Genomic DNA, 14,954 nt, shown 5'->3' with positions numbered 1-14,954 from the left:
AATCCACAGGATATGCCATAAATGTCGGATAGACAACTGGGAACTCCATCTATCTCTAGAACGAGGCCCCCTAAACCCCATTCTACCTTTCTAGGTTTCCGCTGCCACTTGTAATTTCCGACCATGTAATCATAGCAGTGTAGCACGCGAGCTACGCCGGTTTCTGATTACAAGGTCGTAAATTACAATGGCAGAGAAAGGTAGAATGGGGAAAGGTAGAACATGGTTTAGGGGGCATCGTTCTAGAGATAGGTGTGGGTCCCAAAGGTGGGACCCGCATCTATCTGACATTTATGGCATATCCTGTGGATATGCCATGAATGTCTCTGATGGGAAAACCCCTTTAAAAGGATGTGCCAACTCTCCAGACATGTCTGTTTTAGTAAATCCTTGTGCTCTCCATTAAATAACAGTACTGGAGCATCTTTTCTCAGAATTTTGCATTGTACAGTTATTTCTCCTGGATGTGTATAAATAAATTGACAACTGGATGTTACCATTCTTCCTGTCAATGGGGCGTGTTTCTAAGCAGACTGATGATGTCCAATCAGAGCGGTCAATGTCAGACTGTGTAGGCACACACCCTACAGACAAGGAGTATGGTAACACCCATTTTTCAATTTATTCATAGATTTCCAGGAGGAATACCAGAGGAATGGTTCAAAACAGAGTTCTAAAAATAGATACTCCAGAATTGTTATTTGCCAAAACAGACATGTCAGAAGCATGCCCTCTTTAAAGGGGTCGAATGATTTAGGAAAAAATTTTCAACAGCTCTGTTGTGGAATTCTGACCCTCATCCACAACTCAGAGCAGAAAGCAGCTACAAAGAGTGTCTCTTGCGCTGGAAGACACAAAACATCTGTGCATTACGGAGTCAGCCCATTGTTTTAATGGTGATGTTATAATGCTTCAATTCCCCTGTGGTGGCACTGTAGGGTAATTGAACACTTGCTGTCAAGTTGCCCCACAAATTACAGCTGATCTTTCAAAGATCCCAGGATCAGGATACTCTGCGATCATTTTTTTTCAGGGAGCCCTTCTAACAAGAAGGTAATGTCAAAAGTGAATAACCTCTTTAAGATTTTTCTTTCCACCTTTCCTTTTTGACTGGAAGGATTCCCCATTTATAAGATTTGTGTTTTAAAAGTATTTTATCATGCAAGGAGTAGGGATGCTGAAAACACTGTGTGGTGTGCCATCTCATGTCTTCTGGGTAGCTGGAGACAACACTTATTTGAAAGCCTCACCTGATCTCATGAACACACAGACCCTTGGCGAAGAAGATTTGGTCTTGGAAGGTGAAATTTCTAGAAAGAAAGTCTTTAATTTTGTAAGCTGACTTTTTAAGCATATGGATAGGTCTTTCACATTAGAGTTACCTTGATGTTGGCGGATTCTACTGTGCAGTGTAAGGGTTGAAGACGCAACATTTGATTTGTCCATTTCAGAAATACGAGGCATAACTTTATGGGTTAGCTATTATATACAAAATGTCTTTCTCCAGTGTTAATACAAGTAGTTAACAGAATTTAGAGCACAATTTCAATAAATGTAGGGCATAATATGCTTAGAAAATAATTTAAAAAAAAGCAGATTGTCTCCAAATTTGATTTACAGACTCTACAATTTGTTCGTTTATGGTCTCACAAGATTTATAATTTGTTTTCATTCCAAATCATGTGTGTGGATGCATAAGTCAAATCCACATTTCTCAAAGCTGTTCACTTTTGAACTCTTTAAGTGATGTACTTTTTTTTATGTTGTCTGGTTTTCTGGTAAATATACAATTATGAGAATCTGAGTTAAAGCGGTTGTTTAAAATGATAAAAACTTTGCTGCTTTCTTCAACAAACAGCGCCACTCTTGTCTATTTATTTTTCTTGTATTACAACTCAATTTGATTCAAGTTGGGCTGAGCTGCAATACCAGACACTGCCAATGCACAAGAGCAGTTTTGTTTCGGGAAAAAGCAGCAAGAGCAGCTAAAAGAGGATCTATCATTCTGGAGGACCTACAGCACACAAGAAAATGGTGACAGCACTCTGCGAACAATAATGCCACTTAAGCCACTAAATATAAATAAATATGCATTACATTTTGATCAAATTGTGTGAGCCCACCTGCCACGACAAGGCGACCTCTGTGAGGTGGGAACCTACGCTGCACATACACCCGGAACTGGGACAAACCTACATATTCTTGGGGATGGTAGGAACCAGCATTAAGCTAATTAAAATCACCCAGGGCAGAATGGAAGGAGTGCAAGATCAAAAATCGAAGCAGTCACTAACCCGACATATATGAATCACATAAACAACACAAAAGTTTGAACAGCACATTCCAACAAAATGAAACAAAACATGTATAAAGCTGCAAGATCGCCTGTGACTGCAAATTTATACAGCACACAAGAAAATGGCGACAGCACTCTGCGAACACTAATGCCACCTAAGCCACTAAATATAAATAAATATGCATTACTGCTAAATCTACTTACAATAGGGAGGTTCTTAGCGCACATTTTGATCAAATTGTGTGAGCCCATCTGCCACGACAAGATGACCTCTATGAGGTGGGAACCTACGCTGCACATACACCCTGAACTGGGACTAAACCTACATATTCTTGGGGATGGTAGGAACCAGCATTAGGGCATGGCCCCAAGTGGCGTATTTCTGCCCAAAATGTGCAGTAAATTGATGCGGACTGGCTGTTGTGTATTGAGGTGAAAGTACTTCCCTTCTCTTCTCTCTATCAGTGCAGGATAGAGAGAAGGGACAGCACTTTCCCTAGTGAAAGTAAAAGAAATTCATACTTACCGGCAGTTGTCTTGGTGACGCGTCCCTCTTTCGGCATCCAGCCCGACCTCCCTGGATGACGCGGCAGTCCATGTGACCGCTGCAGCCTGTGATTGGCTGCAGCCGTCACTTAGACTGAAATGTCATCCTGGGAAGCCGGACTGGAGGAAGAAGCAGGGAGTTCTCGCTAAGTATGAACTTCTATTTTGTTTACAGGTTGCTGTATATTGTGATCGGTAGTCACTGTTCAGGGTGCTGAAACAGTTACTGCCGATCGCTTAACTCTTTCAGCACCGTGGACAGTGACTATTTACTGACGTCGCCTAGCAACGCTCCCGTAATTACAGGTGCACACACGTAGTCACCCGTAATTATGGGAGCCCCATTGACTTCCTCAGTCTGGCTGTAGACCTAGAAATACACATAGGTCCAGCCAGAATGAAGTAATGTCATGTTAAGAAACCAATACGCTCCGCAGCACACATAACCATGTACATTACATCTGCGGACTTCATTGCGGAATTTTGAATCTCCATTGAAGTCACAGGTCCGCAACATCCATTGTATGCTGCGGACACCAAATTCCGCACCGCAGCCTATGCTCCACAGCGGAATTTTCCGCATCGTCTAAACGAACCCTACTAAAAAGAAGTGGAAGGCAATGGAGAAACGGGTCCACTGCGGATTAACACTGCGGAGTGTCTGCAGCGGAATTCCAGAGCAATTCCACCACGTGGGGCCTTGCCCTTAAACTAATTAAAATCACCCAGGGATTGAAAATTAGTATGCCTAAACTCATTATCGCTAGTTCACTTCATATACTTAGCTAGTCAAGGACTCTGACTTTAATGATACATGAAACTGTTTCTAATCTTCTGTTGGATAAGACTTGTTTTCTGATCTTATATTGCAGATTTTACTTTGTTTGATTTATTGACAATCATTAAAAAGCTATTCCCCCCCCCCCCCGTATTGTTTTGCTGTCTTATATAGTTGGTCAGTAACTTTTATCTTTTGAAGTCAAGCTCGCCCTTTAACTAATTTTGGCTATGTTGTCAAAAAGTGTAAAATCTAGCATTTTGTAATCTGTCTTCATGACCATTTTGTAGTTTACTCTTGCTTTTGCTATTAATTTGAGCTGCTGTTTTGTTGAATCTTGAAGCCATCAACAAGCTCCTGATGACAGATCTGTTAATCTTTTTAGAAGTCTAAATTTATTTAGTAATCTATAGTTCTATTCACTAACACATTAAAGGAATTTTCCCACTAAAGAAGGTGGTGGCATTTCACTAGGATATGCTATCACTTCTTGATTGACGGGGGACCTATAGCTGGGACCCCCATTGTTCCTTGGAATTAAACCCTTCACTGATTTTCCCTGTAAATGGTCGTGGCTACCCGCTGTGTAGGTAACTTCAACATGGACCCATTCAATTGAATGGATCTAATTTGCAGTTGGAGAAATGTCAAGGGGAACTCTGTCCTTCATTCTCCAACTCTGTCCTTCATTCTCCGGTTCGGCAGGGGTCCAAGAGGTCAGACTGCCATAATCATAATGTCATGACATATTCTAACAATATGTTAAAACATTATATGATGAGAATCCCCCTTTAATATCTAATGCACATATTACGTATTCATATGTCAACCAAATTATTTGGATGTGCATGTTGGACCGGTGATAAGTGTGGAGCTTCACACAAGCTTTGTTTAGAATAAAATACAAGTAATCTATCAGTAATAAATGTATCTCAGAAAATGGATAAGCTATAATAAAAGTGAAATTTCACCTTTTAATAAAATCTTACAATGTCAATAAAAAGCTGAAGTATAAATAAAAGTTGACTCAATTTGTAAATACTTTGCTTTACTCTTTGCATCAGTTTTAATTTATTTTATTGTTTTCCCTATTTATATACAAAGCTTCTTTCAGTATTAAACTATGATCAGAGCTCCCACAACGCACTGCTCACAGGAGTACGGCTGAATTCTGAATTTACTTTTCAGCCAATAAAATACAATGTCATTGTAATTATGTAGCCACTCCCCCACACCAACCCCTCCCGAAAAAAATAAAATTCTCTCCACTGACAATTTAAATTAAAAAAATAATTCTCAAAATACAGCAAAACAAATAAGCCAAAAATGCACATCTATGCACATCTGGTGGACATGCCCTGGTGGGATTATTCCAGAAACTAAATTACACCTGTGCATGGGTTGTGTCTGGTATTGCAGCTCAGCTCCATTGAAGTGAAGGAGCTTATCTGTATTGCCACACATAACCTTTGGCACTGTTTTTGGAAGAGAGCAGGCATTTTTTTCTAATGTTGTACAACCCCTTTAAGAATATTTTTAGAATATATGAATAAGCCAGATTATGATAGAAAACCCACAAAAACATGGGGTGCCCTCCGTGCAGATAGAAAGAACGGATGAATTAGTCAACAAAACAATCGAATGAAACAATACATAAGTAGATCTATAACGTTTATTGCTGATTAAACAGAAGAATTCCCTAGAAACTGTCATAAAAGACAAATGTTCCTGCTGAAAGGCCAGTTTAACAAATAATGAATGACAATGTCATGGATAAATGGTTAACTTTTACTGAATAATGCATTTGACCTGGCATACTTAAGGATGCAAGATTGACAGCTACCCGATCTTTTCACATTTCTGAATGTCACAGCATTTTGTAAGAGTTCACCCATGATCAGAGCACTTACAGCTATTACTCCCTATTTAGGCATGGTAGCGCGAGCTCTATCTGAATAGTTGAAAAGAAAAATGATGGCGCATACAGTATCCTGTTTTTCATACCGAGCAGACAATCTGTGCTGTCTGTTCTAAGGCAATGTATAAAATATTTTCCAGCACACTCCCATATATATATATATATATATATATATATATATACATATATATATATATATATATATATATATATATATATATGGAAGTGTGCTGGAAAATATTTTATACATTGCCTTAGAACAGACAGCACAGATTGTCTGCTCGTTATGAAAAACAGGATACTGTATGCGCCATAATTTACATAGACATAGGTATAATTATCTATAATTTTCCATGCAGTACTATACTGTACAAAGCATTTTAAATAAATAGCACGTAGAAATATATATTATTTCCATTAAATAATAATCAGGTTACAGAAAAAGGTGTATAAAATAGGCTATATTCACACGTTATGGATTCAGTCCGAATCTCCCTGCAGAGTTCCGCGTCTAAATCTGGACATAATTCTGGCAGCAATGCATATGAATGGGTTTTTTTATTGCCCATTCACATATTCCGGAAAAAATCTGCTTGAAATAATGACCTTGTCATGGATTTATAATCTGCAGCATGTTCATTATTCCCACAGATTTTGCTCTGAAACCCGCAGATTAGCTGTATTGAACTGCTAATCCGCATTTAAAATGGCAGATATCCTGAGCTTCAACTATCGATTTCTGCCATGGATTTCACTGATAGTTCAAGGTGGATTTGCTACTGCTAATCCTTATTATGTGAACATGGCTTTATAAATATGTTCTACTAGCGTAACACTTCAACAGATGCCCAAGATACCAGATGCATTCAGCATAGTCAGGATATTCATACCTTAAGCAAGGTTCACATAGTACAGTTTGATGAAGTTTACAATGTATTTATCCTTCTCACCCAAAAAAAAAAGTGGATCTTAAAGAGAAAATTTAATTTTCCCACTAAAGTGCTCGCAAAGTTCATCTATGAAATAAATTCATCATGTGACCACTAAGTGTATATTCAGATGTACTTGCAAAAGTCAAAGCAGAAATGACAGCAATGTAAATACACAAGGATAATACCTCGAAAACTGCATTAAAGGGGTTTTACTCAATAGTTCTAAAGAGCAAAAATAATAAATTTTGCCATGTATGTACCATTGCAGATCCTTATCAGTATGCTAATTCTGTCAGGTACACCCCCCCCCCACGCCCCTGGTTTTCTGATTACTTAAAAGAATGGTGATGTATCATCCATACTGACAACATGTCATGAGACCGCAGTGGTAAATTGCTGCCCCCTGCGGTGATTTCTCAACTATACTTAAGGTAAGGGGCAAGTGCAATGACGCCCCGACGCGCGTTTCGCTGGTACAGACTACCCCCTGAGGAAGCTGTATAATGCTCCTTTCCCCCCGTGGCAGCTCTGTATGGAAATGTAACACTTGATGCCTTACAGTTTGTTACGAAAGGTCCTGGCAGTGGGGTACACTGTGATTAGCTTATCTTCAGGGAAATCTTCTAACAAAAAGGGAATATCCAAAGTGGACTATCCCTTTAACTACTATTTAATCTTTCATCATGGAAACCACATTGGAAAAACTTGCAGAAGCTGCATGTGAAAATCTACTGTAAGAGGTCTTTATGATTACAAATATTTTTACATTTTTTCCTGTTTTATAAAATAAGGATTTAATTACTAGTCTAGTGTACAGAATATCAAAACCTTCATTATTTATTCCAGTTGTACCTAAGAACATTCCCCAGTGCTTTGGACCCAGTCTTTTAACATATAATCTTACAATTTAAAAATTTGATGAATATTGCATACACCCACACATGATGTATTGCTTTTTATACACAATAGACACATTTCAGTACAGACTAACTGGGCTTAACTATGAATCAGTACAATTGAATATACATTAAAAATATAATTTGCTTCTCTTGTCATAACACCCACTACAGACCCACAGGATCTCGACGGCTAATCTTGTTATTTGAAACGTATCTTTTTAGCCTTATGAATAGACTAGGATAATTGACAAACACGACTTTCTGTAAATTGAGAAGTATGTGTCCCTGAATTCACAATGGCGTGTAATCTTTTATCAAACCCACTTTATTAAGGGCCATATTTTCTAATATTTCAATTTTCTTGGCTTGCTTTTCAGTGGCATTCATTTATCATTTGAAAATTTTGTAGGACGTTACAATAAGCTCAAATGAATGCAGGGAAAATACAATGATTAACCCCTTAAGGACCCAGCCTAGTTTTGGCCTTAAGGCTCAGAGCCCATTTTTCAAATCTGACATATTTCACCCTATGTGGTAATAACGTGGGAATGCTTAAACCTACCCAAGCGATTATAAAATTGTTTTCTCGTGACACATTGGGCTTCATGTTCGTGGTAAAATTTGGTCGATATATTCATTGTTTATTGGTGAAAAATTGCAAAATTTAGAGAAAATTTTGAAAAAATTGCATTTTTCAGAATTTAAATGCATCTGCTTGTAAAACAGACGGTTATACCACCCACAATAGTCACTAGTTCACATTTCCCATATGTCTACTTTAGATTGGCATCGTTTTTTGAACATTCTTTTATTTTTCTTGGACGTTACAAGGCTTAGAACATAAACAGCAATTTCTCATATTTTTAAGAAAATGTCAAATGCCTTTTATTTAAGGTACCTGTTCAGTTCTGAAGTGGCTTTGAGGGGCCTATGTATTAGAAACCCTGATAAAACACCCCATTTTAAAAACTAGACCCTCAAAGTATTCAAAACAGCATTTAGAAAGTTTTTTAACCCTTCAGGCATTTCACAGGAATTAAAGCAAAGTGGAGGTGAACTTTGCAAATTTCATTTTTCTTGCGGAATTTCAATTTTATTCATTTTTTTTTCTGTAACACAGAAGGTTTTACCAGAGAAACACTACTAAATATGTATTGTCCAGATTCTGCAGTTTTTAGAAATGTCCCACATGTGGCCCTACTGCGCTCGTGGACTAAAACACAAGCCCTATAAGCAAAGAAGCACCTAGTGCATTTTGAGTCCTCTTTTTTATTAGAATATATTTTAGGCAGCATGCCGGGTTTGAAGAGGTGTTGAGGTGCCAAAACAGTAGGAATCCCCCAATAGTGACCCCATTTTGGAAACTACACCCCTCAAGGAATACATTTATGGTTGTTGTTATCATTTTGACCGCACAGTTTTTTCACAGCACGTATTTGAATTGGGCTGTGAAATGAAAAAAATGACATTTTTTCCTATAAAATGTCATTTGTGATCAAAATTTCTTATTTTCACAGGGAACAAAATACCCCATTTGGTTGCCCAATTTGTCCTTAGTGTGGCAATACCCCATTTGTGGTGATAAACTGCCGTTTGGGCCCATGGGAGGGCTCAGAAGGAAAGGAGCGCTATATGTTTGTTGGAGTCCAGATTTTGCTGGATTGGTTTACGGGTGCCATGTCGCATTTGCAGAGCCTCAGGGGTATCAAAGCAATGGAAACCCACCAAAAGTGACCCCATTTTGGAAACTACACCCCTCAAGGAATTCATTTATGGTTGTTGTTAGCATTTTGAGCACACAGTTTTTTCACAGCACCTATTTCAATTGGGCTGTGACATTAAAAAAATGACATTTTTTCCAATAAGATGTAATTTTTTATCAAAATTTCTTATTTTCACAGGGAACAAAATGCTCAATTTTGTTGCCCAATTTCTCCTGAGTGCAGCAATACCCCATTTGTGGCAATAAACTGCCGTTTGGGCCCATGGGAGGCCTCAGAAGGGAAGGAGCGCTGTGTGTTCTTTGGAGTCCAGATTTTGCTGGATTGGTTTTCGGCTGCCATGTCGCATTTGCAGAGCCCCAGAGCTATCAAAGCAATAGAAACCAATCACAAATGACCCCATTTTGGAAACTACATCCCTCAAGGAATTCATTTATGGGTAATGTGACCATTTAGACCCCATAGTTTCTTCACAGAACTTATTTGAATTGGGCTGGGAATTAAATAAATATATATTTTTTCCAATAATATGTCATTTTAGCTCAAAAATTCTTATTTTCACAAGAAACAAAATACCCCATTCTGTTGCGCAATTTGTTCTGAGTGCCGCAATACCCCATTTGTGGTGATAAACTGCCGTTTGGGCCCATGGGAGGGCTCAGAAGGAAAGGACCACCATTTGGCCTACTGGGGATTTTCTAGTGTGAAGTCATGTATGCAGAAGCACCTGAGGTACCAGTACAGTTGAAACCCGCAAGAAGTGACCCCGTTTTAAAAACGACACCCTTAAGGCATTAATCTAGAGGTGTAGTGAGCATTTTGACCGGAGACCTACACCCCATAAACTGTAATGTGTGTTCTCACGGGTATGGCAATACCCTACATGTGGCTGTTATCAGCTGCCCGGGCACACAGCAGGGCTCAGAGGGGAAAGACAAGGGGGGATAAGCTGTGCGGAAGGCATCGGGGTAAGTAAAACTGGGGTAAATTATAAACCAAGGGATGTATGATAAATTTTAAAACACTCTTTCATACAGAGCTCTGGTTATTCGGGACACGTGTCACATTGATATATTGTGTAATCCCTTATCGCCCTCTTATAGCAGACTTTGCACCTCTTTTGACTTTTTCCCTTCTTGCCAGTTTGGGGAACTTCCCCTGGAAAGTGTTGCCGCCCTGGTACGATGCGTGTGGCCCCGCTTCCAGAAGTACTGGGTGCCCCCCCTTCTTGGTCCCTAAAGATTAGGTTCTTGATAATCACCTCTTGAAATTCCAGGAACGTTCCCGTCTGGCCTGCACATCGACGTAGCACGTACGCATTGTAAAAAGCCATCTGTATGATGTGCACGGCCAGCTTCTTATACCACACCGCATGGCGCTGTAGGGCTTCAGGGCTTGATCTTACAAGTCCATCCCTCCCATGTACCTATTGTAGTCCAGGATGCAGTCTGGCTTGGGGGTGGCCTTTCCTTCATATATCCTAAACCTGTAGGTATACCCTGATGCACTCTCGCAGCTTATACATCTTCACGCCATACCTTGCCCTCTTACCCGGCAGGTACTCGCGGAATTGAACCCTCCCTTTAAAATGTACCAGGGACTCATCAATAGAAATACACTTCTCGGGGTGTATGCTTGGGAAAACCGGGCACTGAAACGGTCTAATAGGGGTCTCTGTTTATACAAACGGTCAAAACTGGGGTAATCTCGGGGTGGGCACGGCTCATTATCAGTATAATGTAAGAAGCGAAGTATTGCCTCATTTATTTATTTTTTTAGGTTCCAGTTCAGTTCTGAAGTTGCTTTGAGGGGCCCATATATTAGAAACCCCTATCAAATACCCCATTTTAGAAACTAGACCCCTCAAAGTATTCACAACAGCATTTAGAACGTTTATGAACCCTTTAGGTGTTTCACAGAAATTTAGAGCAAAGTAGAGGTGAAATTTACATTTTTTTTTTGTCAGAAAATCCTCTTTATACCATTTTTTTTATAACGCTAAAGGATGTATCAGAGAAATGCAAATTAATACGTATTACCCAGATTCTGCAGTTTTTAGAAATATCCCACATGTGGCCCTCTGGCGGTAATGGACTGAAGCACCGGCCTCCGAAGCAAAGGCGCACCTAGTGGATTTTGAGGCCTCTTTTTTATTAGGCACCATGTCCGTTTGAAGAGGTCTTGTGGTGCCAAAACATTGGGAACCAACTAAAAGTGACCCCAATTTGGAAACTAGACCCCTTGAGGAATCCATTGTAGTTTTCATGGGGTGCATGCGGCTTTTTGATCAGTTTTTATTCTATTTTTAGGTGGCGTGGTGACTAATAAACAGCAATTCTACTATTGTTTTTTTATTCTTTTTTTTTTACAGCGTTCACCGTGCGCTATAAATAAAATATTCACTTTATTCTGCGTAGCGATACGATTACGGCGATACCAGATGTTTATAGTTTTTTTTTATGTCTTATGGCGTTTGCACAATAAAATACGTTTTGTAAACAATCATTCACTTTTTGTGTTACCTTATTCTAAGAGCCATAAAGTTTTTATTTTTCAATCAATAAAGCCGTGCGAGGACTTATTTTTTGCGCAACGAACTGTAGTTTCGATCAGTACCATTTTTAGGTACATGCGACTTTTTGAACTCTTTTTATTCCATTTTTTGGGAGGTGAAGTGACCAAAGAATTGTGATTGTGGTACGGTTTATTATTATTTTATTTTACGGCGTTCATCGTGCGGGATAAATAATGAAATAATTTTGTAGTTCAGGCCGTTACGGACGCGGTGATACCAATTATGTATAGTTTATTTGTTTGTTTATATATTTTTATTAATATATAAAGGACTGATAAGGGAAAAGGGGGGATTTTTACTTTTATTACTTTTAAATCTTTTATTTTCTTATTTTTACACATCTTTTTTTAACTTTTTTTTTACTTTATTACTTTGTCCCACTAGGGGACTTGAGGGCAGGAGGCCCTGATCGCTATTCTAATACACTGCACTACATGCGTAGTGCAGTGTATTAGAACTGTCAGCTACTCACTGACAGCAAGCATAGTGGGTCCTGACGTTGTCAGGACCCACTAGGCTTCCGTCTATGGCATAGCCTGACACCATTGTTTGGTGTTCGGTTGCCATAGTCGCCATCGCCGGCCGCTATCGCGTAGCAGGCCGGCGATGGCAGCTTAACCCCTAAAAAGCTGCGATCTCTATAGAACGCGGCTTTTAAGGGGTTAATCAGCGGGGACACAGCGATCGGTCCCCGCTGTAGGAGCTGTGACAGCTGCTGAACAAGACAGCATCGTCACAGCTCCTGTATGTGTCGGGAGGACGGCCGAAACGGCCGTTACTCCCGTGACGTACTATTACGGCATGGAGCGCGAACGATAGAGCTGCCATGACGTAATAGTACGTCAAGGAGCGGGAAGGGGTTAATGCTGAATGGAAAATGTTATCCCTATTAATAAAGAGAAAGATTATGTGGTGTGAATGCCCAATGCTTATAATTTAATTGGCACCATGTTTATTTATTTGATGCAAATCAAAAAGATCAAATATTAACTAGCAAATTAATGGGTAATTACCAGCACCCACATATTTTTCCAACTTGCAGGCCAGACTAGTTTATTATATCCAAGTAAAGTGCAACATGGGGATTTTTAACAAGTGTAGATAATTTAATCTTATTATGTTCTGGAGGAGAGCTCATCTACAGGGATAACTGAGCTGTGGCAACCACAAATAATGACAGCCAGAATCTCATAAAATAGATGGTCATTTGAAGTGGAAAGAGTCCCATCACAATATTATTATGGGAAATGCTAATGCATAAACTCAAACCCACCTTCCCCTAACCTAGCTATTAATATTGCAATGCTCTTCTATTTTCCAGTATGCAACTTTTAATTGTTTTTTTAAAAGATAATCAGCTTATGTCCACCATCTTAACTGTAGAAATCACTGTCTCTTGGTAGCAACTACATGTCCCATAATGCCTTGCCCAGGAACTACAAATATAGATGTAATCAGATCAGACCTATCAGACGCTATAGTTATATAGTATGTTTAAAATTATGGGCAGGATGCCAGATAACCACAGCTGCAGTTCTTAGACAAATGAAAAGGTCTAAAACAAATGATCAGGAGAGGCTACAGAATGTGTCCTGTGCAGCAGCATGCATGTCATGGGCAGTGTTTAAACTCCAGTTTACTGCACGGAGGGGCAGAGATGATTGGTTGTCAATAGTCTAACATCATTTACAGGAAACAGGAAAGAGTCTGGATTAGATAAAGTAACAACAGCCTGGGACATAGCTATAGGGGATACAGAAATATCAGTCACACCAGGGGGCCAGAAACACCTCTGTCGCATAGAAGGATACCTTTTTAAAAATGGACATGGTACATGGGGGGTCCTGTTATAGATTTTGAATTGGAGCCCAGGAGCTGTAAGTTATGACTCTAACAACAGCGGAATACACAGCCAAATGCGGATTTACATAAGTTTTGCTGTATTCTTGTATTGCTGCTCTACAATAGCTTAGGCTTATTGTGCCTGATATTTTATTATTCAAAGAACGACAAGAGACGGAAGTGGCATTAGACATCATGATTACTGGTATGAATTCACATGGGAACCTAAGGTTTTCACAGGACTTTTCCTTCAAATATTATCTGGAATTCATCTGTAATGATGAATTCTGTGAAGCACTATCAGATTGTAATATTTAATTCCACTCTGATGAGGACAATATTCACAAATGGTTTGTATGTTTTCCCTGTGCTTCTATAAGTTTCCTCTGAGTACTTTTGAATATATGGCTTCCCAGAGAAATTTCCACTAGTGTATGTGTGGGATATATTAAAAAAAAGTTTTCCGGGACTGTAATATTCAGGAATGATGGGGGTCTGACTCTTGGCACCCTGCAACCAGCTAAATGAAGAGACTCGCAGAACTCCCAGGCACAGTTCTGCAGTATCAAGCAAGCACTGCGGCCCTTTCATGCAGCTAATAACTGCGAATGCTGAGAGTCAGACCCCCACAAATTACATGTTTATGGCCTATCCTGAGGATAGGCCATCAATATTACAGTCCCCTTTAAAAAGCTATTATGCTCTTGGACAGAGAAACTACATCATATGTAATTTTTGTTTTTATTCACTAATCTGAATTTCTATATTACTGTAACAGTTTGCATATAAATCACCACAAGGCACTTTAAATACTTTTGATTGGTCTTATTTTTGTTTTTCAGAAAAAACTGCTCACGAGAAGATCTTCTACAAGAGAAATTTATCAGCAGGTTACGCTCATAATCTCTTCATATATTGTATGCCCTTTCTTTGATGGCAGCATGATCTTTTTAATCTTTAAATATATTTTACATTATTTAATGATATTCTGGGGCCTGGAATATTTTTAATATGGAAGCCTGACTAAGCAGAACAATGTTGTGTTGAATATGTTAAACGTTATTATTTAATAAAAAATGTTTTTCATTTGTGGATCTATAAATATTATGTATATGTACCAAATAAAGTTTTTAGATATACATTATTGTCAATATTATTTTGTACAATATTTTCAATAATTCTTCATTTCTATTTCTAAAGTACATTCCTCATAAAAAGATTATATGTGAATTTAGAAAGCTGGTGTTAATTAAATGGAGTTCTGCTTGAAAGGCACCATTGCATTAGGCCCTGTTCACTTGACGAATTTTTGCGGCGGATTCCACTGCAAAATTCCGCCTCCCATACATTTCAATGGGAGTTAGACGCTTCTTTTTCCTGCTAGCTGATTTTTTTAGCTAGTGGAAAAAGAAGTGTCTTGCTCGATCTTCGGGCAGATTCCGCCTGA

At 39.0% G+C, this 14,954-nt stretch overlaps 1 protein-coding gene across 1 annotated transcript in view; it reads left to right on the top strand.

Moving 5' to 3' along the window:
- Positions 1-14,620, top strand: part of HTR7 (5-hydroxytryptamine receptor 7) — a 94,386-nt gene extending 79,766 nt beyond the window's left edge. Inside the window, exon 3 of the mRNA XM_075842667.1 lies at positions 14,350-14,620. Coding sequence (XP_075698782.1) covers positions 14,350-14,410 — 61 coding nt within the window. The 3' untranslated portion in view covers positions 14,411-14,620. The remainder of the gene's footprint in view (positions 1-14,349) is intronic.
- The last annotated feature ends 334 nt before the right edge of the window (positions 14,621-14,954 follow it).

This window comes from Rhinoderma darwinii, chromosome 11 (assembly GCF_050947455.1).
Source record: "Rhinoderma darwinii isolate aRhiDar2 chromosome 11, aRhiDar2.hap1, whole genome shotgun sequence".
Taxonomy (NCBI): Eukaryota; Metazoa; Chordata; class Amphibia; order Anura; family Rhinodermatidae; genus Rhinoderma; species Rhinoderma darwinii.
The sequence above is the reverse complement of the archived record's forward strand: the minus strand, read 5'-3'. Positions and strand labels throughout refer to the sequence as shown.